We start from the raw sequence: 26,263 nt of genomic DNA on the forward strand, positions 1-26,263 counted from the left end.
TCAATGCTAACATCATGCTAGCTTCATGCTAATCATGCTAGGATCATGCTAGCTTCATGCTAATCATGCTAGCATCATGCTAGCTTCATGCTACGCTTTTTCAAGCCAACATAAAGTTTGTCTTCAAACTTTAATATCTAGTTATTATTATTATTTTTCTTCTGATCCCCAAAATTTCTGACTGTAACTCCTCCTAGAGCTTTCAAGCTACATTCACCAAACTTTCCAAAAGTCTTCAGACTGGTCTGACTTAGCGTGCTATGACTTTTCTAACTGATGGGACTTACCGAATTCCTAAACGGGGCGCTCAAACACCCCAAATTTTCCATTGACTTAACATTGCGACAAACTTTGACGGGTCATAGCTGAGAGCGAGAAATTTGTAGAAACTTCTGGGTTACCACATTTGAAGAGGCTGGCAGGCACTGTGAGAACATACCTCACATTGGGGTGTAAGTTTCACCCCTGGGGCGTAAGAGCCACCCAAAAATCCCCATTGACTTATAACGGGGCAGGAAACATGCCCATATAAGGGAATAAAAGCGTCCCAGATGGAATATCTTCGCTTTACAGTGTCATAGAGACATGGGGGTGGACTCATTTTACTCAGGCATCCAATCAGTCTCTCAGGATCGCCCCATAGCTATTAAGCCACGCCCCTAGCAACCATTTTTGGGCACCCTAGCAACATATCCCATAGACTGCCATTATAAAATGCCCAGATGGATATCTTTGCAGCACAGTGTCACAGAGACATGGGGGTGGGCTCATTTTACTCAGGCATCCAATCAGTCTCGGAGGATTCTTATTGAGGTATTAAGCCACGCCCCTAGCAACCAAATATGAGCACCCTAGCAACATAATAAACAAAGCCTTATATCTCTGGATCCGAAAATCATAGAGACATGGGGGTTGGGTCTTTTGGTCATGTTAGCCTTATGCTAGCTCCATGCTAAGTCATACTAGCTTCATGCTAGTTTCGTGCTAGCTTTATGCTAATTTCATAATAAATCATGCTAGCTTCATGCTAATTCATGTTAGCTTCATGCTAGCTTCATGCTAATTCATGTTAGCATCGTGCTAGCTTCATGCTAATTCATGTTAGCATCGTGCTAGCTTCATGCTAATTCATGTTAGCATCGTGCTAGCTTCATGCTAATTCATGTTAGCATCGTGTTAGCTTCATGCTAATTCATGTTAGCATCGTGCTAGCTTCATGCTAATTCATGTTAGCATCGTGCTAGCTTCATGCTAATTCATGTTAGCATCGTGCTAACTTCATGCTAATTCATGTTAGCATCGTGCTAGCTTCATGCTAATTCATGTTAGCGTCGTGCTAGCTTCATGCTAATTCATGTTAGCGTCGTGCTAGCTTCATGTTAATTCATGTTAGCATCGTGCTAGCTTCATGCTAATTAATGTTAGCGTCATGCTAGCTTCATGCTAATTCATGTTAGCGTCGTGCTAGCTTCATGCTAATTCATGTTAACGTCGTGCTAGCTTCATGCTAACTCATGTTAACGTCGTGCTAGCTTCATGCTAATTCATGTTAGCGTCGTGCTAACTTCACGCTAATTCATGTTAGCGTCGTGCTAGCTTCATGCTAATTCATGTTAGCTTCATGCTAATCATGCTAGCATCATGCTAGCTTCCTGCTAATCATGCTAGCATCATGCTAGCTTCATGCTAATCATGCTAGAATCATGCGAACTTCATGCTAATCATACTAGCATCATGCTAGCTTCATGCTAATTCATGTTAGCATCATGCTAGCTTCATGCTAATTCATGTTAACATCATGCTAGCTTCATGCTAATTCATGTTACCATCATGCTAGCTTCATGCTAATTCATGTTAGCATCATGCTAATTCATGTTAGCTTCATGCTAATTCATGTTAGCACAATGCTAATTCATGTTAGCATCGTGCTAGCTTCATGCTAATTCATGTTAGCATCATGCTAGCTTCATGCTAATTCATGTTACCGTCGTGGTAGCTTCATGCTAATTCATGTTAGCATCGTGCTAGCTTCATGCTAATTCATGTTAGCATCGTGCTAGCTTCATGCTAATTCATGTTAGCACAATGCTAATTCATGTTAGCATCATGCTAGCTTCATGCTAATTCATGTTAGCATCATGCTAGCTTCATGCTAATTCATGTTAGCATCATGCTAGCTTCATGCTAATTCATGTTAGCATCATGCTAGCTTCATGCTAATTCATGTTAGCATCATGCTAGCTTCATGCTAATTTATGTTAGCATCATGCTAGCTTCATGCTAATTTATGTTAGCATCATGCTAGCTTCATGCTAATTCATGTTAGCATCATGCTAGCTTCATGCTTATTCATGTTAGCATCATGTTAGCTTCATGCTAATTCATGTTAGCATCATGCTAGCTTCATGCTAATTTATGTTTGCATCATGCTAGCTTCATGCTAATTCATGTTAGCATCATGCTAACTTAGTGCTAAACATGCTAACATGGTAACTTTTGGTATCATGTTTACGGAAAGTTATAATCCTAAACTAAACTTGTTTTAAATTTCTCTCAATCTGTTTTAAACGTTCAGGCTAGGCTTTGTCAAGCCAACATAAAGTTTGTCTTCAAACTTTTCTATCTAGTTATTATGTTGGCTTTGAAAAAGCCAATATATTGTTATTGCTATTAAACTTATATCTTATTATTCTACCCCAAAATTTCTGACACTAACTCGTCCTAGGGCTTTCAAGCTACATGCACCAAATTTTCCACAGACCTTCAGACTGGTCTGACTTAGTGTGCTATATCTTTTCTAACTGATGGGACCTTCCAAATTCCTAAACGGGGGGCTCGAACACCCCAAAATTTCCATTGATTTAACATTGAGACAAACTTTGACGGGTCATAGCTGTGAGTGAGAAACTTGTAGAAACTTGTGGCTTATCACATTTAAGGAGGCTGACAGGCTGTGTAAGAACATACCTCACAATGGGGTGTAAGCTGTACCCCTGGGGTGTAAGAGGCCCCCAAAATTTCCCATTGACTTATAATGGGGCAGGAAACATGCCCATAAAAGGGAATAAAAACGTCCCAGATGGCATATCTTCACTTTAGAGTGTCGCAGAGACATGGGGGTGGGCTCATTTTACTCAGGCAACCAATCAGTCTCTTAGGATCACCACAGAGCTATTAAGCCACGCCCCTAGCAACAATTTTGGGTACCCTAGCAACATCTCCCATAGACTACCATTATAAAAAGCCCAGATGCATATCTTTGCACAAGAGTGTCATAGAGACATAGGGGTGGGCTCATTTTACTCAGGCATCCAATCAGTCTCTTAGGATTCTTATTGAGGTATTAAGCCACGCCCCTAGCAACCAAATATGAACACCCTAGCAACATAATAAACAAAGCCTTATATCTCTGGATCTGAACATCATAGAGACATGGGGGTTGGGTCTTTGGGTCATGTTAGCGTCATGCTAGCTCCATGCTATGTCATACTAGCTTCATGCTAGCTTTATGCTAATTTCATGATAAATCTTGATAACTTCATGCTAAATCATGCTAACTTCATGCTAAATCATGCTAACTTCATGTTAAATCTTGTTAGCTGCACACTAAATAGTGCTAGCTTCATGCTAATCATGCTAGCATCATGCTAATCATGCTAGCATCATGCTAATCATGCTAATTTCACGTTAAATCATGTTAGCTTCATGCTAATCATGCTAACCTATGCTTACTTCATGCTAATTGTGCTAGCCTCATGCTAGCTTCATGCTAATCATGCTAACATCATGCTAGCTTCATGCTAATCATGCTAACATCATGCTAGCTTCATGCTAATCATGCTAGAATCATGCTAGCTTCGTGTTAATCATGCTAGTATCATGCTAGCTTCGTGCTAATCATGCTAGCATCCTGCTAGCTTCATGCTAATCATGCTAGCTTCATGCTAATCATGTAAGCATCATGCTAGCTTCATGCTTATCATGCTTATCATGCTAACATCATGTTAGCTTCATGCTAATCATGCTAGAATCATGCTAGTTTCGTGCTAATCATGCTAGCATCATGCTAACTTCATGCTAATCATGCTAGCATCATGCTAACTTCATGTTAATCATGCTAGCTTCATGCTAATCCTGCTAGCTTTATGCTAGCTTCATGCTAATCATGCTAGCTTCATGCTAGCTTCATGCTAATCATGCTAGCTTCGTGCTAGCTTCATGCTAATCATGCTAGCTTCGTGCTAATCATGTTAGCATCATGCTAGCTTCATGCTAATCATGCTAGCTTCATGCTAATCCTGCTAGCTTCATGCTAGCTTCATGTTAATCAATCAGCTTCATGCTAGCTTCATGCTAATCATGCTAGCTTCATGCTAGCTTCATGCTAATCATGCTAGCATCATGTTATCTTCATGCTAATCATGCTACCATCATGCTAACTTCATGCTAATCATGCTAACATTATGCTAGCTTCATGCTAATCATGTTAGCATCATGCTAGCTTCATGCTAATCATGTTAGCATCATGCTAGCTTCATGCTAATCCTGCTAGCTTCATGCTAGCTTCATGCTAATCATGCTAACATCATGCTAGCTTCATGCTAATCATGTTAGCATCATGCTAGCTTTATGCTAATCATGCTAGCTTCATGCTAATCCTGCTAGCTTCATGCTAGCTTCATGTTAATCATGCTAGCTTCATGCTAGCTTCATGCTAATCATGCTAGCTTCATGCTAGCTTCATGCTAATCATGCTAGCTTCGTGCTAATCATGTTAGCATCATGTTAGCTTCATTCTAATCATGCTAGCATCATGCTAGCTTCATGTTAATCATGCTTGCATCATGCTAACTTCATGCTAATCATGCTAACATTATGCTAGCTTCATGCTAATCATGTTAGCATCATGCTAGCTTCATGCTAATCATGTTAGCATCATGCCAGCTTCATGCTTATCATGTTAGCATCATGTTAAATCATGTTACCTTCATACTTAAACATTCTAACAGCCAGATAGCCTACTAAACTAAACTTCTGTCAAACCGTTTTAAACGTTCAAGCTACGCTTTTTCAAGCCAACATAAAGTTTGTCTTCAAACTTTAATATCTAGTTATTATTATTCTTTTTCTCCCCCCAAAATTATAAACACTAACTCGTCCTAGGGCTTTCAAGCTACATGCACCAAATTTTCCACAGACCTTCAGACTGGTCTGACTTAGTGTGCTATATCTTTTCTAACTGATGGGACCTTCCGAATTCCTAAACGGGGGTCTCGAACACCCCAAAATTTCCATTGACTTAACATTGAGACAAACTTTGACGGGTCATAGCTGTGAGTGAGAAACTTGTAGAAACTTGTGGCATACCACATTTAAGGTGGCTGACAGGCTCTGTAAGAACATACATCACAATGGGGTGTAAGCTATACCCCTGGGGTGTAAGAGGCCCCCAAAATTTCCCATTGACTTATAATGGGGCAGGGAACATGCCCATATAAGGGAATAAAAGCGTCCCAGATGGAATATCTTTACTTTAGAGTGTCGTAGAGACATGGGGGTGGGCTCATTTTACTCAGTCATCCAATCAGTCTCTTAGGATCGCCCCAAAGCTATTTAGCCACGCCCCTAGCAACAATTTTGGGTACCCTAGCAACATCTCCCATAGACTACCATTATAAAAAGCCCAGATGGATATCTTTACACCAGAGTGTCATAGAGACATAGGGGTGGGCTCATTTTACTCAGGCATCCAATCAGTCTTAATAGGATTCTTATTGAGGCATTAAGCCACGCCCCTAGCAACCAAATTTGAGCACCCTAGCAACATAATAAACAAAGCCTTATATCTCTTGGTCTGAACATCATAGAGACATGGGGGTTGGGTCTTTGGGTCATGTTAGCTTCAAGCTAGCTCCATGCTAAGTCATACTAGCTTCATGCTAGTTTCATGCTAGCTTTATGCTAATTTCATAATAAATCTTGCTAACTTCATGCTAAATCATGCTAACTTCATGTTAAATCTTGTTAGCTGCACGCTAAATATTGTTAGCGTTATGCTTATCATGTTAGCATCATGCTAATCATGCTAGCTTCACGTTAAATCATGCTAGCTTCATGCTAATCATGCTAACCTCATGCTTACTTCATGCTAATCATGCTAGCCTCATGCTACCTTCATGCTAATCATGCTAACATCATGCTAGCTTCATGCTAATCATGCTAGAATCATGCTAGCTTCATGCTAATCATGCTAGAATCATGGTAGCTTCATGCTAATCATGCTAGAATCATGCTAGTTTCATGTTAGCATCATGCTAGCTTCATGCTAATTATGCTAGCAACATGCTAGCTTTATGCTAATCATGCTATCATCATGCTAATCATGCTAGCAACATGTTAGCTTCATGCTAATCATGGTACCATCATGCTAACTTCATGCTAGCTTCATGCTAATCATGCTAGCATCATGCTAGCTTCATGCTAATCATGCTAACATCATGCTAACTTCATGCTAGCTTTATGCTTATCATGTTAGCATCATGCTAGCTTCATGCTAATCATGCTAGCATCATGTTAGCTTCATGCTAATCATGCTAGAATCATGCTAGCTTCATGCTAATCATGCTAGAATCATGCTAGCTTCATGCTAATCATGCTAGAATCATGGTAGTTTCATGCTAGCATCATGCTAGCTTCATGCTAATCATGTTAGCAACATGCTAGCTTTATGCTAATCATGCTATCATCATGCTAATCATGCTAGCAACATGTTAGCTTCATGCTAATCATGGTACCATCATGCTAACTTCATGCTAGCTTCATGCTAATCATGCTAGCATCATGCTAGCTTCATGCTAATCATGCTAACATCATGCTAACTTCATGCTAGCTTTATGCTTATCATGTTAGCATCATGCTAGCTTCATGCTAATCATGCTAGCATCATGTTAGCTTCATGCTAATTATGCTAGCTTCATGCTAATCATGCTACAATCATGTTAGCTTCATGCTAATCATGCTAGCATCATGCTAGCTTCATGCTAATCATGCTAGCATCATGTTAGCTTCATGCTAATCATGTTAGCAACATGCTAGCTTTATGCTAGCATTATGCTAGCTTCATGCTAATCATGCTAGCATCATGCTAGCTTCATGTTAATCATGCTAGCATCATGCTAGCTTCATGCTAATCATTCTAGCATCATGCTAACTTCATGCTAATCATGCTAGCAACATGCTAGCTTTATGCTAATCATGCTACCATCATGCTAATCATGCTAGCAACATGCTAGCTTCATGCTAATAATGCTACCATCATGTTAACTTCATGCTAGCTTCATGCTAATCGTGCTAACATCATGCTAATCATGCTAGCATCATGCTAGCTTCATGCTAATCATGCTAGCATCATGCTAGCTTCATGCTAATCATGATAACATCATGCTAGCTTCATGCTAATCATGCTAGCATCATGCTAGCTTCATGCTAATCATGTTAGCATCATGCTAGCTTCATGCTAATCATGTTAGCATCATGCTAACTTCATGCTAGCTTCATGCTAACATCATGGTAGCATCATGCTAATCATGCTAGCTTCATGCTAATCATGTTAGCATCATGCTAGCTTCATGCTAATCATGCTAGCATCATGCTAGCTTCATGCTAATCATGCTAACTTCATGCTAATCATGCTAGCATCATGCTAATCATGCTAGCATCATGCTAATCATCCTAGCTTCATGTTTATCATGTTGGCATCATGATAAATCATGCTAAATCATGCTACCTTCATACCTAAACATACCAACAGCCAGATAGCCTACTAAACTAAACTTCTGTCAAACCGTTTTAAACGTTCAGGCTACGCTTTTTCAAGCCAACATAAAGTTTGTCTTCAAACTTTAATATCTAGTTATTATTATTATTATTCTTCTGGTACAAACTTTTTCTCACAGTAACTCCTCCTAGAGCTTTCAAGCTACACCCACAAAACTTTACAAAACTTTTAAGACTGGTACGTAGATTGTTGCTATGACTTTTCTAACTGATGGGACCTACCGAATTCCTAAACGGGGCGCTCAAACACCCCAAATTTTCCATTGACTTAACATTGCGACAAACTTTGACGGGTCATAGCTGCAAGCGAGAAATTTGTAGAAACTTGTGGGTTACCACATTTGAAGAGGCTGGCAGGCTCTGTAAGAACATACATCACATTGGGGTGTAAGTTTCACCCCTGGGGTGTAAGGGGCACCCAAATTTCCCCATTGACTTATAATGGGGCAGGGAACATGCCCATATAAGGGAATAAAAGCGTCCAGGTGGAATATCTTCACTTTAGAGTGTCGTAGAGACATGGGGGTGGGCTCAATTTAGTCAGGCATCCAATCAGTCTCTCAGGATCGCCCCATAGCTATTAAGCCACGCCCCTAGCAACCATTTTTGGGCACCCTAGCAACATATCCCATAGACTGCCATTATAAAATGCCCAGATGGATATCTTTGCAGCACAGTGTCACAGAGACATGGGGGTGGGCTCATTTTACTCAGGCATCCAATCAGTCTCGGAGGATTCTTATTGAGGTATTAAGCCACGCCCCTAGCAACCAAATATGAGCACCCTAGCAACATAATAAACAAAGCCTTATATCTCTGGATCCGAACATCATAGAGACATGGGGGTTGGGTCTTTTGGTCATGTTAGCCTTATGCTAGCTCCATGCTAAGTCATACTAGCTTCATGCTAGTTTCGTGCTAGCTTTATGCTAATTTCATAATAAATCTTGCTAACTTCATGCTAATCATGTTAGCATCATGCTAGCTTCATACTAATTCATGTTAGCATCATGCTAACTTCATGCTAATTCATGTTAGCATCGTGCTAGCTTCATGCTAATTCATGTTAGCTTCGTGCTAGCTTCATGCTAATTCATGTTAGCATCGTGCTAGCTTCATGCTAATTCATGTTAGCATCGTGCTAGCTTCATGCTAATTCATGTTAGCATCGTGCTAGCTTCATGCTAATTCATGTTAGCATCGTGCTAGCTTCATGCTAATTCATGTTAGCATCGTGCTAGCTTCATGCTAATTCATGTTAGCATCGTGCTAGCTTCATGCTAATTCATGTTAGCATTGTGCTAGCTTCATGCTAATTCATGTTACCGTCGTGCTAGCTTCATGCTAATTCATGTTACCGTCGTGCTAGCTTCATGCTAATTCATGTTAGCGTCGTGCTAGCTTCATGCTAATTCATGTTAGCGTCGTGCTAGCTTCATGCTAATTCATGTTAGCTTCGTGCTAATCATGCTAGCATCATGCTAGCTTCCTGCTAATCATGCTAGCATCATGCTAGCTTCATGCTAATTCATGTTAGCATCATGCTAGCTTCATGCTAATTCATGTTAGCATCATGCTAGCTTCATGCTAATTCATGTTAGCATCATGCTAGCTTCATGCTAATTCATGTTAGCATCATGCTAGCTTCATGCTTATTCATGTTAGCATCATGCTAGCTTCATGCTTATTCATGTTAGCATCATGCTAGCTTCATGCTAATTCATGTTAGCATCATGCTAGCTTCATGCTAATTCATGTTAACATCATGCTAGCTTCATGCTAATTCATGTTAACATCATGCTAGCTTCATGTTAATTCATGTTAGCATCATGCTAGCTTCATGCTAATTCATGTTAGCATCATGCTAGCTTCATGCTAATTCATGTTAGCATCATGCTAGCGTCATGCTAATTCATGTTAGCATCATGTTAGCTTCATGCTAATTCATGTTAGCATCATGCTAGCTTCATGCTAATTCATGTTAGCATCATGCTAGCTTCATGCTAATTCATGTTAGCATCATGTTAGCTTCATGCTAATTAATGTTAGCTTCACGCTAATTCATGTTAGCATCATGCTAGTTTCATGTTAATTCATGTTAGCATCATGCTAGCTTCATGCTAATTCATGTTAGCATCATGTTAGCTTCATGCTAATTCATGTTAGCTTCATGCTAATTCATGTTAGCATTATGCTAGTTTCATGCTAATTCATGTTAGCATCATGCTAGCTTCATGCTAATTCATGTTAGCATCATGCTAACTTAGTGCTTAACATGCTAACATGGTAACTTTTGGTTATGTTATGTTAACGGAAAGTTATAATACTAAACTAAACTTGTTTTAAATTTCTCTCAATCTGTTTTAAACGTTCAGGCTAGGCTTTGTCAAGCCAACATAAAGTTTGTCTTCAAACTTTTCTATCTAGTTATGAAAATGAATCTGTTGTTCGATATTCGGCTGGGTATTTTATTTTATTCAGCCGAAGTTTTTCCTTTTGATGCATCGCTAGATTTTATTTCTTGAATTAAAGGTTTTTAATGTTTTCTAGGAACGATGACAAGGATTGACTTGCCCAATGTTTGTTTGCAGAAGTTTGTCTAGCAACGTAAAAAGTGACATCACCCGTCCAGTGGAAACACTTGCTGAATCTGAGGTTTACCGCAGTACTGACGTGAGTGAGAGAGATTCGGACAGACACAGACTGTCCAATGTGATTCATCTCGCCGGCCCAAACCACTGATAAAGCCGGAATGTGTGAGGGCAGATGAGAGCCGGAGGAAAAGCTTTCCGTCGCTGTCCCCTCCTCCTCGGGAAGGAATGCACATCACATTACTCTCATCTTATCTGAGGGAGGCTCAGCACAACACGTTCTTCTGCTTATGTGTGCTCATCTTTGAATCATCTATAGCTGACAAAGCAGGTTCAGGCTTGGGCTGCTTTTCGAAATGCACGTTTGACAAAAATTAGGATGACTAAACACAAATGACCTATGACACTTATGTTACAACCAGAAAACAGCAGCGCTCTCAGCGTAAACGTCCTGACTTCACCTTACTTACAAAAACAACACTCAAAGCAGTCGCATCAAAGCTGTGGTATAGCGAACGCAACACAGGACGTGTGCTACACAATTGCACAAGTCAATCTGAGCTTCCTGTGTCAGGCGGCGTTCAAATTCCAGGCCAGAAAGAACAGATTTCATGACAGCGAGGTGCCTTTAGCAAGTTCCCTTGGCTCAGCTATGATCGAGGCAACTTATGACACCAAGCCAAGTCACAAAGCACAGGCGAATGTTTGGAAAGGTCTAGCGATGCTCGGCTAAAGACTAGACCCTGATTTCCGCCTCCGACCGACCACTATGTTCCTGACGTAACCAGGAAACAAGACCCAAAGTCATTGGTATTATAAAAGTAACGCAAGCAGAACCTTGCCACGGGATGTTACGTGTGCAGGTTGTTGAGAAGATATTGTATCACATTGTGTCACAGGTTACAGATTAGCACATGGCTGTACTTGAGTAGGACTGTGATAAACAGATCGAATGCATGAAGACTCAGACTCCATCTACTGCAATAGTCCTGCTTGACATTATTATTATCCTGATAACCAAGCATTTCCCTATTGTGCAAGTTATTTTTACATTAAGCAAAAAAAAAAATTCAATGCAGGAGATGTTAGATGTAGGGCTGCATAACAATTAATCGTGATTAATCATTTGCAGAATAAAAGTTTTGGTTTACATCATGCATGTGTGTGTACTTATTTGTACATAATTATTATACACAGTACACAAACATTTATGATGTAAACAAAAACGTTTATTCTGCAAATGATTAGTCACGATTATTCGTTATAGAGCTGTAATCGGGCCTTAAAAGTTAGGCCCGAAATGTCCGGAGCCCGACAGAATGCAGCCCGAACCCGAACGTACATTTAGATTGACAGCTATTTAAAAGCCCGAACCCGTTTACAGCCCGACATTATTTAAATGTGCGCACACACACAGCTTTTGTCAAGAATGAGAAATTTACACAGGTTTTAACATTATTTACTCATGACTAATAATCTACACGCCACTTGGAAGTTGAAACAAAGAAATAAAATAAGTCATCTGTAACATTGTAACATCTCATTCTAAATAGGCTTATGCAATACACTATAAATATGCCAATAAAATTATTATTTCTTAACGAATTAAATTAAGATAATACATTCTGAATTAAGATGGGTATTTGGCAATAACGAAATTAAGAGAAAGGCTCCGCGGGATTTGCGTCGGCACTTCTCTCCATTACTGCCAACATTAGTCTATATCCTCTGTCTAAATTATGTATTTAAGACTCGATTCATATTTAGTTATACATTGAAAAACCTACTCACCAAGATTAGGCTACATGTTTTTGATGAGGAAAATCATTAAATCCAATCCACTGTAAATGAATTCAGCGCGATCCTGCGCTACTGATTGAACTTGAACGCTCATTTACCTCACAAAGCCGGAGCGCAAGCCCAAGCCCGCCCCGAGCCCGTGTAAAATGTTAGAAAGGAAGCCCGAACCCGCCCGAGCCCGTCGGGTCCCGACGGGTCCCGTCGGGTTCGGGCAAAGATCTTCAGCTCTAATTCGTTATGCAGCCTTAGTTAGATGCTGCTCTTTTCCATACAGACCTACTATAAAAGAGAAAAGCACCAGAAAAGTATCCCCCACTTTATTTTTTTTTTATTGTTTTCTACCCACCGTTTGTCGTAGTTACCAACACATTCACATGTTCAAGCTCGGTCAGGTTACAAGACTCGAGTGATCCAGTGACATCTGACATTGGTAAATCTAGACTTTCAGTAAACAACAACTTACATTCAGCTCTTCCTTACACACTTGGCATGAGAAGATCTGTAAAGTGCACAAACTGTGTTTGCTTCTGTGGATAAAATAACTCATAGCCTAGATTTTTGACCCAAGGGAGATAAATGGTGACAGACTTGTTATTTTTGGTGAACTCACTGTACGATGGGCCGGCCAGCCCTTAATCAGAGTTGTGATGTCAAGAGCTCATGGTAAAGCGGTTGCATGCAAAACGTCAGCAATGATACGTTTTACAGGAATGTCAAAGTGTTTAAATGTTAAGTGTACGATTGGCTAATTTTTCCTGTTACGACACACGCAGCTTATGGGTGAGTGAGTTTGTCTGTCAGGTCTCGCCACACTATTAAAGTCAAGAGTTTTCATTAACACCAGACAGCATCATCATTGTGTTTTCTGTTAAAAGAGACTCAGGGTCTGAGTGCAGATGCATTTATAAAGATACAAATGTCTCCATTAGCATAAACATTCATCAGCATCAGACCTTAGACTTTATTATGATTCACATAATTCTGCTTGTTCATAAGGCTTTATGTAAAGTGGTGATGATGACATAGTCTTTCAATTAGACCTACACAGAAAACAGTAAAGCAACCAGGGGAAACTCAAGTAGCAGGTGGAAAACTGCAGAAATATCTGGCAATGACTATGTTTACAGCAGCTGCTTTAGTGATGTTAAATATAAAATTGCCCTTTTTAATCCAAGACAGCATTGCTTCCTTAAACCTGCTCATTTCTGGGGAACAAATGCCTCTTAAAAACATTAAAAAGTTTTGAAAACAGCAACAGCAACCCCAGCTACTTTATTTCCATCTGAATAAGAGATCTATTTAGAAATATCAATACTTTAAGGTATTAAGGAATGCACAGATGTATTGGCCTAATTGGTAATTGGTATCGGCAATTTTCAAAAATTATTTGTAAATTGGGTGACAAAGCTGGGTTTTACATTTATACATTTATAGAAAATAACGTGTTTTGTTTTTAGATTCATGGTGCGACGCGGTGCTTCTCGTCCGGTGTACGACCCAATTTAAGTGCATTTCCATCAAGTTGTTTGAGCCAATGACGGTGGTATTGATAACCTAGTAACTAACAGTAAACAAAACAAGACACGCTTAGAGACAGGACTGCATTTAGTTACGATTTGGCAAGTTATAAATTCACTAGCAGTGCATCTTGTAACTGAATAACGTGCACAGAAAACGAAAAGCAGAATTTTTGATGCAGGCACGAGCAGCAAGGGCATCAAGCCCTATATAAGATAAAACCAACATCAGCTGATACAGCAAGACGATCAGTCACGTGGGATTAATGTTCGCTACCTCAAAATTTATTCAGCAAACACGTTTCCATCTCCCATTATTCGCATTTACTCTTTTTCGCATAAGTCAAAACCCACCTCAAGCGAGCATAAAAACTCTTTGCAAATTAAGGGATTTTTATTCGAAACCCAGCTAATGTCAATATAGTTGCTGTTTGTACTCTCTGTAAGGTTTTCACAACATACTAGTGATGCACTGACGTATCAGCCACCGATTTGAATTTGAAACCATCCGCATATCGACAAATAGCATGAGAAAGTTTATAAATAATGTTTATTAATTAACTGCGTGAAGGCAATAAGTGGCATGTCTGTTGCATAATTAAAAATTTTTCAATAATTATTATCAAAATAATTAAATACTTCCCAAAACAAAATAAAATCTGTGCAAATTATAGTTTGTCAGATGCACGATGAGGGGAAAAAATTGTAAATCACGTAGTTAATCACGTGAGAGATTACTCATTCAGTATTTTGGGAAAATATCTGTGGTCTGGGCTTTTTTCAAAATCTTGAAAAAAAAAAGACATTTTATATAACTTTGTGCTTCTTTAATTATGTTGGTCAGTTGAATGTTAAATGGATCCAATCCATGTTCAGTAAAAAATCATTTGATGCAGAAATAAACTAGCTAATAGGCCAACTGTATAGCATTGTATACAGTACAAGTGTTTAATATTGGTATCAGCCAATAGTCCTTTGTTGGACTCGGTATCGCCCCCCCAAAAAATCATATTGGTGCATCCCTACAACATACATAATAATTTGAAATAAGGATTAAAAGCAAAACTATCGGTAGAAGTCAAAGTAATCAAATATCGGTGTCTGCACAGAAATTTTGTAACGGCTAATCCCAACTATAATTCCTTTTGACATCTCCTTAATGACATATAACTACATTAAAATAAGCTTGTAGTGCCTTTGATTCAATATCTTTGGATGGTAAAAAGTGTATTAATGTAAAATATCACTCTTAACTGTGTTAAAGTATGAAATAATAGAAAGTGACAATATCATTTTAAAATAAAACTGCTCAAATGGATGTTTATGAGCGAGAGTCGCAAAGCACTGGCCGAGCACATTCCCCAGCATCATTTCAGTGCACGACTTTAATGGCTTGATTTACAGATAACACTTCATGAATGAATTGACATTGAATGTGATGTCAGAGAGCAGGACACACAGCAGCCCTGTGAAAAAACACAGCCATTCAACCTGTGCCATGACCTGACATAAAACAGACAACCAGAATCCCCAGAGTCTACACAGTCCTAATAAATAACATGAATGGAGAAAGACCTAACCAACCATACAGAGCCGAGAGTCCATTTGCTTAAAAAAAAAACACACCACAAAGTCTTTATAATTGAGTAAATCGATTAATCGATGTCTTAAAATCGATCGATCTCAACCACAGCCATATAAAAACACGATTCTAACCATATCAACAAAATGAAGCATACCAGTCAGGGTACAGAGTTTAAGATGAGATAATGATTAACCGTTAGGTTAGACAGACTAGTACGGCAAGAACGCACCCTACCTGAATAAACAGATAATAAGAGCCTATTGATTTCTATCTCGTAAGTCTAGCATCTATAAGAAAATAAGCCATGACTTTCTCTCATAAGTGTTCAGTTTAATGACTCATTGTCTGGACATACAGGTACTGTACTTGTTTCCGGATGCCATCGCAATTCCTAGCAAAGCCAAACCCTCATACCAATCCAGGTGAATATGTAGCCTACAACAAAAGCTTTCTGACCTCACACAAAGCAAATATTCCCATCAATCTGCACACAATTCGGATATGGCAGACATTTAAAGTGTTAAAACTCCAACAAAACTTTGTGACGAGATCACAACGTACTTCATTTTCATATTCAAAACTGCAATAGTTTCTAAGCAGGTGAGATCAGAGTCCAAGACTCAAATCAGGTGTGATAAGAAGCCATCGCATAATGACAGGTTGACAGACCAGTATGGCATACACTAGTCTTATGTAATCTAAGACATAACCACCAACAACCAGATCTACCCTAAACCATCATTTTAACCTGTGACAGACACAAACAAAGGTCGTTTAGGGTCAACAATTAACCTGTACAGGTATAAGCACCCTTAAAAACATTAAGTTTATCATTTGGATCACCTTATGTCCATAAACCTCCACCATAAGCATTTACATGAGCATTAATAACAAGATTGTTAAAAATTGTCAATGATTAGTTTCTTTACCAGGCTTAACTGCATGTGTGGGTTTGGGTTTAGTTCAAAATATCAACAACACAATAATAAAAGTAAGATATTTCGTTCTTTAGGCTTCATTGTAATAGGACAGATTAGTAAAGTTCACTGTTAATGTATATGAAGTGTTTCAGTGGCAGGTGAGCTGCTAACCGGCTAACTGAGCTAGCAACTCTTCAGCAAATAGTCCAAACCTGTGAACATATTAAATATAGGTAAACCATCGACACAAAACACACATTCAGACAGCTTTCTCCACGCCAAACAAGACTTTTGCTCGTTTTTACCTCAGACGAGGCTCGTTAGCAGCTGACTCGTAGCAGCCGGATGCTACGTTATGAAGTCAAAGTCAAACTAGCTCGCTAGCTGGCTAACAACATCATTATCATTACCTAAAGTCTTCGTCATTATCATCATCATCATCATCATCATCATCAAAACGATCATAACTACGGATCATCATCATCTACACCACAGTGTCAGTTCAAATATGCGGAGGTAAAGATGAATCGACTCACCTGTTCGGTAGCGACTCAGATGAACGGCTCGTATCCGATTAGAGGAATTCACAGATTACCACAATCAATAAAATGAAATATTGTATTCCCAAAGACTCGTTTGGGTCGGTCTGGAGCACTCCCCCTGCACTCCTGTCCGTTTGTGTGTCGATACTCGCCGGGTTGAGTTCTCACCCTCAGCCCGCCCTGAGCTCGCGCTGGGCGGCGTCACACTGTGACACGAGCTCTGATGAATCATTCACAACATCAGCGCGAGGCCTGGGAGGAGCTTTCACGATACCATACAATCAATAACAGCATACTAGACTAGAGTAACTGTGTACAGTACTCACAGACGGTGTTGCTGCTTTAAATAACACGAATTTGTCTCGAACCACCGATGGATCTAGTGCTGCGCAAAGATTAATCACGATTAATCGAATACAAAATAAAAGTGCTTTTTGGCATAAAATATGAGTGTGTACTGTCTGTAATTATTATAAATACACACACATTCATGTATGTATGTATTTAGGAAACATTTACATGTGTGTATATATTTATTTATATTTTTATATATTTTATATAAATAAAAAAATTATATATAAATAAAAAAATCTGAAATGAATATGTGTGTGTGGTTAAATATATATAATAATTACATACAGTACATACACATATATTATGCCAAAAATCACTTTTATTTTGTATGCGATTAATCACGATTAAATTTTGCCCAGCACTAAGATAACAGCTATGGAGTGCTGCTGATCCTGGAAAGAGCTGATCCTGGAATGAGCTGATCCTGGAATGAGTTGATCCTGGAATGATGCTGATCCTGGAGTGCTGCTGATCCTGGAATGTTGCTGATCCTGGAGCGCTGCTGGTCCTGATTTTGAAGTGCTGCTGATCACGTGCTCTTGATCCTGGAGAGCTGCTGATTCTGGAATGTTGCTAATGCTGAAGTGTTACTGATGCTGGAGTGCTGCTGATCTTGGAGCGCTACTGATTCTGGACCGCTACTAATCCTGGAGTGTTGCTGATCCTGATCATGGAGTGCTGCTTATCCTGGAGTGTTGCTGATCCTGATCATGGAGTGCTGCTAAACCTGGAGTGCTGCTGATACTATTTTGGAATGCTGCTGTTAGTGATCCTGGAATGCTGCTGATCCTGGAATGAGCTGATCCTGGAATGCTGCTGATCCTGGAGTGTCATTGTTCCTGGAATGCTGCTGATCCTGGAATGAGCTGATTCTGGAGCGCTGCTGATCTTGATTTTGAAGTGCTGCTGATCCCGTGCTCCTGATCCTGGAGACCTGCTGATTCTGGAATGTTGCTAATCCTGAAGTGTTACTGATGCTGGAGTGCTGCTGATCTTGGAGCGCTGCTGATTCTGGAACGCTGCTAATCCTGGAGTGTTGCTGATCCTGATCATGGAGTGCTGCTGATACTATTTTGAAATCTGCTGATCCTGGAGTACTGCTGGCCCCAGAATGCTGCTGAAAGAGTTCTTTTCCCATGTGTGCTGGATGCTGTCTGTCAAATTTATAGACATATTTTTTTGAGTCTGCAAATAATTTTGAAGCAATTAAGGCTGAAGGCAGAAATATTTTAAAGAGCATGACACAAATAAATTGAGTCAAGTGTGTGCAAACTTTTAATTGCCAGTGTATTTATACATTTACACACAATGGCATATGTTCTTTTCTATGATATGATAAATACACAAGTGTAGCTATACATAAAGTTCCTTTATTGTGAATAATAACTTGGATTCTTCCAGGGCCGGAGCTCAAACAGCAGCTGGGAGTCAAGACTTACTGAGATCACTAAAGAATGTATGGCATGCTGGTGAAGCTTAAAGCTGTCAAGCCTGTTTGAGTTCAAAGCTGCTGTGTGTGTGTGTGTGTGTGTGTGTGTGTGTGTGTGTGTGTGTGTGTGTGTGTGTGTGTGTGTGTGTGTGTGTGCTGAGTGCATTCAATGCATGGCAGCAACTATATTGAATCAACTATCCATTTGTTGTGATATTGTATATGTGTACAATTGTTTAAATGTTCACAGTTGTCAAGCAAGAAATGGTCAGCTGCTGCTGAGGGACTGAACTCTACCTAACCATCAACATATTATAGTTTTTTTTATTATGTATGAAAATGCCAAATGTTTTTCTCTAAACAGATACACTGTTTCAGTTTATTTGATTTAAAGGGACACTTCACCCATTTGCATTAAGCTTTGTATAGTTAGAACCCCAGTCATGTTTTTGAATGGTCATGCATAATTTTCTCAGTTGCCACTGAGACAGGAGAAATACAGATTTCAGTGTTGCACTTCCTTCTTTCAATGATGTAAAAATCATCATATTGCATCATTGAAAGAAGGAAGTCCAATATCTTTGTTGTGGGAGTGAGACTACAAACACCTCTTTTCTCAGTCAAATAGGCACCAAATTCTAAATGTATGTTACATTTGGACTACAAATATGACACACTTTCAATAAAGATTCATGTTTCTATGGGTGAAATGCTCCTTTAATCACAATGTTTATTGTAACTACAATTTTAACTTTTTATTATTTCAAAGTAATTATTTGCTAACAATATATTTTGTATCAATATTTTCCTTCTCTGTTTCAGTACAGACTTTTAAGATGTTTCCCATCTATTCTAAGAAGAGTCTGTCATGACATTTGAATCTGTTGATGTAACTCCTGTTTTGATATTTAGAGGCATTAAGCGCATTTGTGATGTTGGTCTGCCACCGTGTGGTCAGTTAATGAATTACAACCACTGCATTTCAATAGTCACATATATCACTCTGCTGCTCTTTCTTTACCCTTACAACAAACACTTTGCAGCAACGTTGACTTTTCTTCATTTGGGCTTATATATAAATAAACCATTAAGGAAAACTAAATATTTTGTGATAGAGACATAATTGTGGTATATATATATATAAATAAATGAAGTTGAGGTCTAGGTCATACAGAAAATGACTAATCAAGCAATCGACTTCTGTTCTTTTATAAGTGAAATGTGCACTATGATAATTTGTCATTTGTTTACAGTAACATAGTTAGGAGCACCTTATTGATTTAATAAGAAATGCAATGCAACTTTGTGTTCATGCATAACACAAATTGTGCTATTTAGTAATAAATCCAATAATTAAAACAATGTTCCTTCGAGGAGTGATCTTGTTTGTGATGGCACTGTGTCTTCATATAAATCTATTATTTATGCACCCATAATGGGGCACATAAAGATCAATGGCCAATGAAGTATGAATATAACATATAAAACTGAGACAATACGTTTTAGATAGTTTTCCGTTTGTGGCGGTAGTCTTTATTTTTTAAATAACATCACTGCCATCTACAGTAGCACATGTTCCAAAATGAAAACTGCTTGCTTTAAGTTAATACAAATTTTCAAAGGGCAAACACAAAAGACAGAGAAAAAAAACAGTCTTTAGGCCTGACATGTTAGCAAAAAGCCTGTGGGTTGTGTTGATGTACAGTACCATGCAGAATAAAAGCTCTTTTAAAGCATTTTGCACCCATCTACTCATTGCATTGTGTTATCACTGGATATTTCTGGAGCCATTCGATTCACCCAAACAACTTCAACAAAAAGACTAAAACCCTCTGCAAGTATGCCAGCCTGGTACGGATAATCTTTGACTTTTGTTTATTGTAAACCTCTCGAAGCCTTTCTGGCGCTGAATGTGTTTCTAGGGTAGATGCATTTTCAATTGAAGGAATTGAGACTTTATCCCAATCTTATACTGAGTGAATCAAGCAGAAAACCTTTCACAGTGATGAAACAAAACTATTCAGACCCTTATAAGAGCAGATATTTAAGCCTGTGCTGCAGATGCCACAGTGTTTTGGGGAATGAGGAAATATACAGGTCTGAGGCGGCTCCAAAAGATGGCATTTATATACACATCTATTCTCTCGCTTTTGAAAACTTTACACAACATTCAGAAAAATCACTCAAGATGTCACGAAGCACTCCTGTAAACCGACAAAACCATGCTTTGTGAACTCCACGGCCACTTCTGAAAAATGGAAAACTGGACAGTGAACGCTGGGAACGCCGAGCCTCAGGCTTGGATTTGGCAGCAAAACCGTTGCTATTCCCTCTCCGGCTATTCCATAATGAAAACATGAGGTTTTGTACACGGCCATGAGTAATTCTTCTGAAAGCAGCACCTTTAACTAAAACAGTGTGCAAACGTTTTCCTCCGGGTCCTACGGCACCTCGAGTTCGGTCACCCTGCTTAACTTCTCCCCTTTCCCCTTCTTCCCCAACGCTCTTTAAGTCAGGTGATCAGCTGCGGCTCCCAGGATTGGCTGGCCATCTGAGGACGGCACTGTGCTATGACCGGTGGTCCGGACGGGGGCTGACTGTCCAAACACAAACCACTGATCAAATGCTGCAATGCCGGACCTCTGGGCCTCCATTTCTACAAAAATCAAGACATTGATTCATTACATGCATGTTAAATATTTAAATATTTTAAACTAATACAGTTAATGATAATACACTTGGTTGAATAATCATAATGAATCATCTGACAGTTTTGGCATTACTGTAGTATGTAATTAATTATAAATACACATTACTTCATAACTGTGTCTGTTTCCAACATTGGCACAATTAAAACAAGCAACCTGACTGCGCCAATGCAGCAATGTTTTGGCATCTCACATTGTGTGACTGGTGCAGTGTGAGGTCATTGAGTTTGATATGGGTACGCTTGACATATGCTGTATTATCCTGTGAGTCTTTGCTGGCAGCGGCAGAGAGCTGAATGACTCCATGATTCACTGACCAAGCAGCCGAATGAGCAAGCTGACCTTTTGTATATATATTAATTACATGTTTCATGCACAAAATGTGATGCGGTTCATATATCAAACTCTTCTCTTACAGCTCTCAGCTCATAGGTGGATGAGTCTCAGTAAGTAGGGGAGAGCAGGACACAAAGTAATGCTTTTTGGCTTTGGCTCTATCATTCAAAAAATATTTAATTTAGATGAATTTTTTTTTTTTACACAAACAACACACACATCTCTACTACAAATGAACACTTAAAGTTTATTTGTGAGACTATAATAGATAGATATCCATAAATTCATCCATCCATTCATGATCCTTCATCTAACCATCCTTGTGTTATGCATCAATGCATATAAATAGATTTTTTTGAAAGGGATGCAGAAAAAAATCATAATTGTGAGTTGTGTGTATTTCCCCTGATATTGTATCAATATTTGGATTAACAGTATTTACATTATTTTCATTTCATTATCATTGTATACCGGAGGTTTCATTGTAACACCGTGTGACAGGAGATGACAGTAAGAGAAAAAGACCAAAAGCACAGATTGCTTGGCCCTGTATAAATATGTAAAATAGCTGCGTTACAATCAACCCCGCGTTAGTTTGTGCCCCACTCACCCCTACCCGTGTAAATCGTCTCGGTTACGGATGTAACCCTCGTTCCCTGAAGGAGGGAACGGAGACGTCACGTCGTGACCGACGAATTGGGAACTCGCTTAGAGAGACCAATCTGCTTCGTATACTACTAAAACGCCAATGAACTTGGCATTGAGATATTTGCATAATGCTGGCGCCGCCCCGCCAGGTGCCTTTATAAGCAGCAGGTGCAAATAGGGAAATTAGCTTCTTTTCGCTGAGAAAGCCGGGAGAAAGTGACCGGTCGATAAACAGCAGGGAGCAGCCCTGTGGCGACAGGACGTGACGTCTCCGTTCCCTCCTTCAGGGAACGAGGGTTACATCCGTAACCGAGACGTTCCCTTTCAGTCGGTCACTACGACGTCACGTCGTGACCAACGAATTGGGAATCCCTATCAAAACGCCACTAGGGGCTGACCTCTTCCAGTGACTGCGTAAAAGCCCTCCGGTTCCACTTAAGGAGGAGGAGGTAGGTTTTAAGGCAGAAGGCCGGGCACTAGATGTTCCTTTAACCCCACAGAAGTGCCAGCGACTGGGAAGCGCCCTACCTGAGCGGGATAGGAACGCTGCGGAAGCCACCACCCGTCTTAAGGGCTAATGGTGGGCGAAAGTCAACCGTAGTTGAGGAATAAAGACAGCCGTGGCTGTGTAAGCAAAGCAGTGCTCTGCTAAGGGAAACGTGGGCTGGTAGGATTAACCCCACGGAAAAATACTCACAAAGGAACCCGGTGGGACACAATGTGGAGCCCGAGCCAGACACGTAGGTTCGCGAGGATACAGCTAGTGAAAGGCTGACAGCCAATGCTCCGCAACAAAGGCTGCCAAGGCAGCGGAGGAAGAACAATTCAAACCATTACGCATCTTTGTTCTGAAGGCCTTCCATACTGACACAGTTATGAAGCATCAGTTGGAGGCTGCAAGCCGACCTGCGAGACTGCTCTCCGTGTTCCCCCTGATGAGGAAAGAACACGAGAGGATACAGGCTCGATACGAACACTGTAAAATCTAGTGAACGTATTAGGTGTCGCCCAACCAGCAGCTCTACAGATGTCTGTTAGCGAGGAACCACGAGCTAAAGCCCAAGATGAGGCAACACTCCGTGTGGAGTGCGCTCTCAAATTAAAGGGGCAAGGAATACCCTGAAGATTATAAGCCAGGGTGATAGTATCAACTATCCAATGAGACATCCTCTGCTTAGTGACAGCTTTCCCTTTCTGCTGGCCACCATAACAAACAAAGAGCTGGTCTGAGGTCCTGAGGCTTTGCGTGCGAACCACGTAGAGTCGCAGTGCGCGTACGGGGCACAACAAAGCCATGGTTGGGTCTGCGTCCTCCGGGGGCAGCGCTTGCAAGCTCACCACCTTATCTCTGAAGGGAGTGGTGGGAACTTTGGGCACGTAGCCTGGTCTGGGTCTCAGTGAGACAGCAGGACCAAACTAATAAGCACGAATCGTCAACAGAGAATGCATGTAAATCCCCTACTCTCTTCATGGAGGCCAATGCTATCAGGGTCAGAGTTTTCATTGATAAAAAACATCAGACTCGTAGACTGCAAAGGCTCAAAAGGGGAGACCTGAAGGCTTCAGCACCATGGACAGGTCTCAGGAGGAAAGAGGGAGGGCGCGAGGGGTTTAGCCTGCGAGCGCCTCTTAAAATGTAATAATTAAATCATGCTGGCCAACTGATCTGCCGTTGATAAGAGAGTGATGAGCAGAAATAGCGGCGATATCAACTTTAATGGCGGAGGGACAGCCTACCATCTAACCTATGTTAAAGATATAAAGCACAATGTTAATGGGCATTCTCTGGGGTCCTCGCGTTGCGAAGAGCACCGGGTGACGAAAAAGGTTTCTTTAAGCGCGTAAGCCCGTCTTGTGGACGGTGCTCGAACCGCGTCGATGGTGTTAGATACCACTTGCGATAAATCACCTAAACCTTGCGCGCGCTCAACGACCATACATGGAAATCCCACAGGTCGGGGCGCGGGTGCCATAATGTGCCCCTTCCTTGAGAAAGAAAGTCTTTCCTCAGGGGAAATCGTCAGGGAGGGGCTGTCGCGAGGAGCATTAACTCTGAAAACCAATCCAGTACGGGGCGACTAATAAAAGGCTCTCCTCGTCCTGCCTGACTTTGCACAGTGTCTGCGCAATAAAGCTCACTGGAAGGAATGCGTATTTACGCAGCCCCCGCGGCCAGCTGTGTGCCAACGCATCCACGCCGAGGCTGCCCTCGGTTAGTGAATAAAATAGGCGACAGTGGGTATCGTCCGGCGACGCAAACAGATCTATCTACGCACAACCGAACTTCTTCCAAATTAGCTGGACCGTCTGGAGGTGGAGTCGCCATTCGCCGGGGGCGCAGCTCGGGAAGCGCGTCTGCCGCTGTATTGAGCGAACCCGGGATGTAAATGGCACGAAGGGACCTCAGATGCTTCTGACTCCAAAGGAGGAGATGACGAGCGAGATGCGACAGGTGACGAGAGCGCAAAACCGCCTTAACGGTAAATAACGCAACAGTCGCAATGTTATTGGTGTCGGCTAATACATCCTTCCCTCGCATCTCCATAGCGGAGCGTACAAGTCCCAGATATACAGCGCACCGCTCGCGGCAGTTGGGGTGCTATGCACACCCCTGAGACTGCAAGCCCGTCATACATGGCTGATCATCCCGTGCTGAGGGCATTGCAATATACAGAATGCCAGGAGACCCCTCAGGGGCATATCTTCTATCGGAAATGGCGGGTCTACCACAGGGAAAAATTTAAATGACACGCAGGTGCAATGTTTACACGGTGTATGTCGGGTGCCACGCTCTCCTCGAGACTCGATCGTAAGCCAATGCTGAAGCGGTCTCATATGAAGCAGCTCGGGCGGCGTCACAGCCGCAGCATGCTGTCATATGTCCAGGAGCTTCTGAAATTGTTTCAGAGGGACCGCGTACTTCCCTCGAATTAAACCGAGGCAAGTCAGAACTGACTGGTTGCGCGCTCTTGTTAAACACGCCAATTAGTCGATCGAGTCTTATTTCCATACTGAGAAAAAGGATCCTCTGCACGGGGCAAAGTTGCTCTTTCCCAGTCGACCTGAAGACTTAAACGAGCGAGATGCCGAAGCATTAACTCTATGTGTTCGCGCACGTCTGCCAAGAACGGGCTATTATAAGTCGACGTAGAAAAAAGCAGAATGCGAACAACGCTCTCTCTCTGACATTTCAATGCCGTGACTACACATGGAGACACGGAGAGAGAGACAGCTCGAATGGTGTACTTAGTATTAATATGCCCACCCCACGACGCAGAGCGAAAAAACGGTCTAAAGCGAGGGGAGATGGACACATAAGTACATGTCTTACAGGTCTAAGGCTGCAAACCGATCTGAACATTGAAATACGAGCCTCGGCGTTATCATCCAAAAAGAACACCTTCGTAGAGCCGGTGCGTAAATCAAATCGATCGTAACCCGCCGCGTATTTTGGGTACTATGAGATAAAGGCTGGAAAAACCCTATCATCATCATCTCGGTAAGAGGGACCGGCTCGAACATCCTTCGCCAACAGGATATCGATTTTTGCACGCAGTACATGTGCATCGGACGCTTTCACTACAGTGAAACGAAAGCCCGAATTTTGGGGTGTGCCGGATTCGTAACCGAGGCGGATCGTGCGTAAAACCCAACGAAACGGGCTGGGAACTGAAGCCAAGCACCCAGGCACCGTACGAGGAGAAATAACGACACTACCGAAGTACCCGCGGTGGGGCAGCGAAGCGAGACAGGTGGGACTGCCGGTGCGTCTGCTGTGACAGCATAAACATCTACAGTATGTGTGTGTGACACTGACCTGAGCCCGCTGAGGGTAACGGTCGTCTGGTCTCCTCTACGGAGAGCGCAGACTCCGATGAGGGTGCTGGTGGTCCGGTCTCCTCAGCGGAGAGCTCGGACTCCTCAGGTCACCCGCTGGCGATAGAGGAGAGGTAGGGGAGCTGGTGTGTACCCGCTCACGGCTCTCTCGATCCTCCGG

The 26,263-nt window shown here is 41.2% G+C and overlaps 2 protein-coding genes across 3 annotated transcripts in view; both read right to left on the reverse strand.

Moving 5' to 3' along the window:
- The window catches only part of numb (NUMB endocytic adaptor protein), a 67,803-nt gene extending 50,796 nt beyond the window's left edge, over positions 1–17,007 (reverse strand). For both annotated transcript variants that reach the window (XM_065267524.2, XM_065267523.2), the window contains exon 1: positions 16,786–17,007. The gene's annotated coding sequence lies outside the window, so the exon portion shown is untranslated. The remainder of the gene's footprint in view (positions 1–16,785) is intronic.
- Positions 17,008–20,083: 3,076 nt separating this feature from the next.
- Positions 20,084–26,263, reverse strand: part of galnt16 (UDP-N-acetyl-alpha-D-galactosamine:polypeptide N-acetylgalactosaminyltransferase 16) — a 28,057-nt gene continuing 21,877 nt past the window's right edge. The window contains exon 15 of the mRNA XM_065267437.2: positions 20,084–21,230. Coding sequence (XP_065123509.1) covers positions 21,087–21,230 — 144 coding nt within the window. The 3' untranslated portion in view covers positions 20,084–21,086. The remainder of the gene's footprint in view (positions 21,231–26,263) is intronic.

This window comes from Paramisgurnus dabryanus, chromosome 17 (genome assembly GCF_030506205.2).
Source record: "Paramisgurnus dabryanus chromosome 17, PD_genome_1.1, whole genome shotgun sequence".
Lineage (NCBI taxonomy): Eukaryota > Metazoa > Chordata > Actinopteri > Cypriniformes > Cobitidae > Paramisgurnus > Paramisgurnus dabryanus.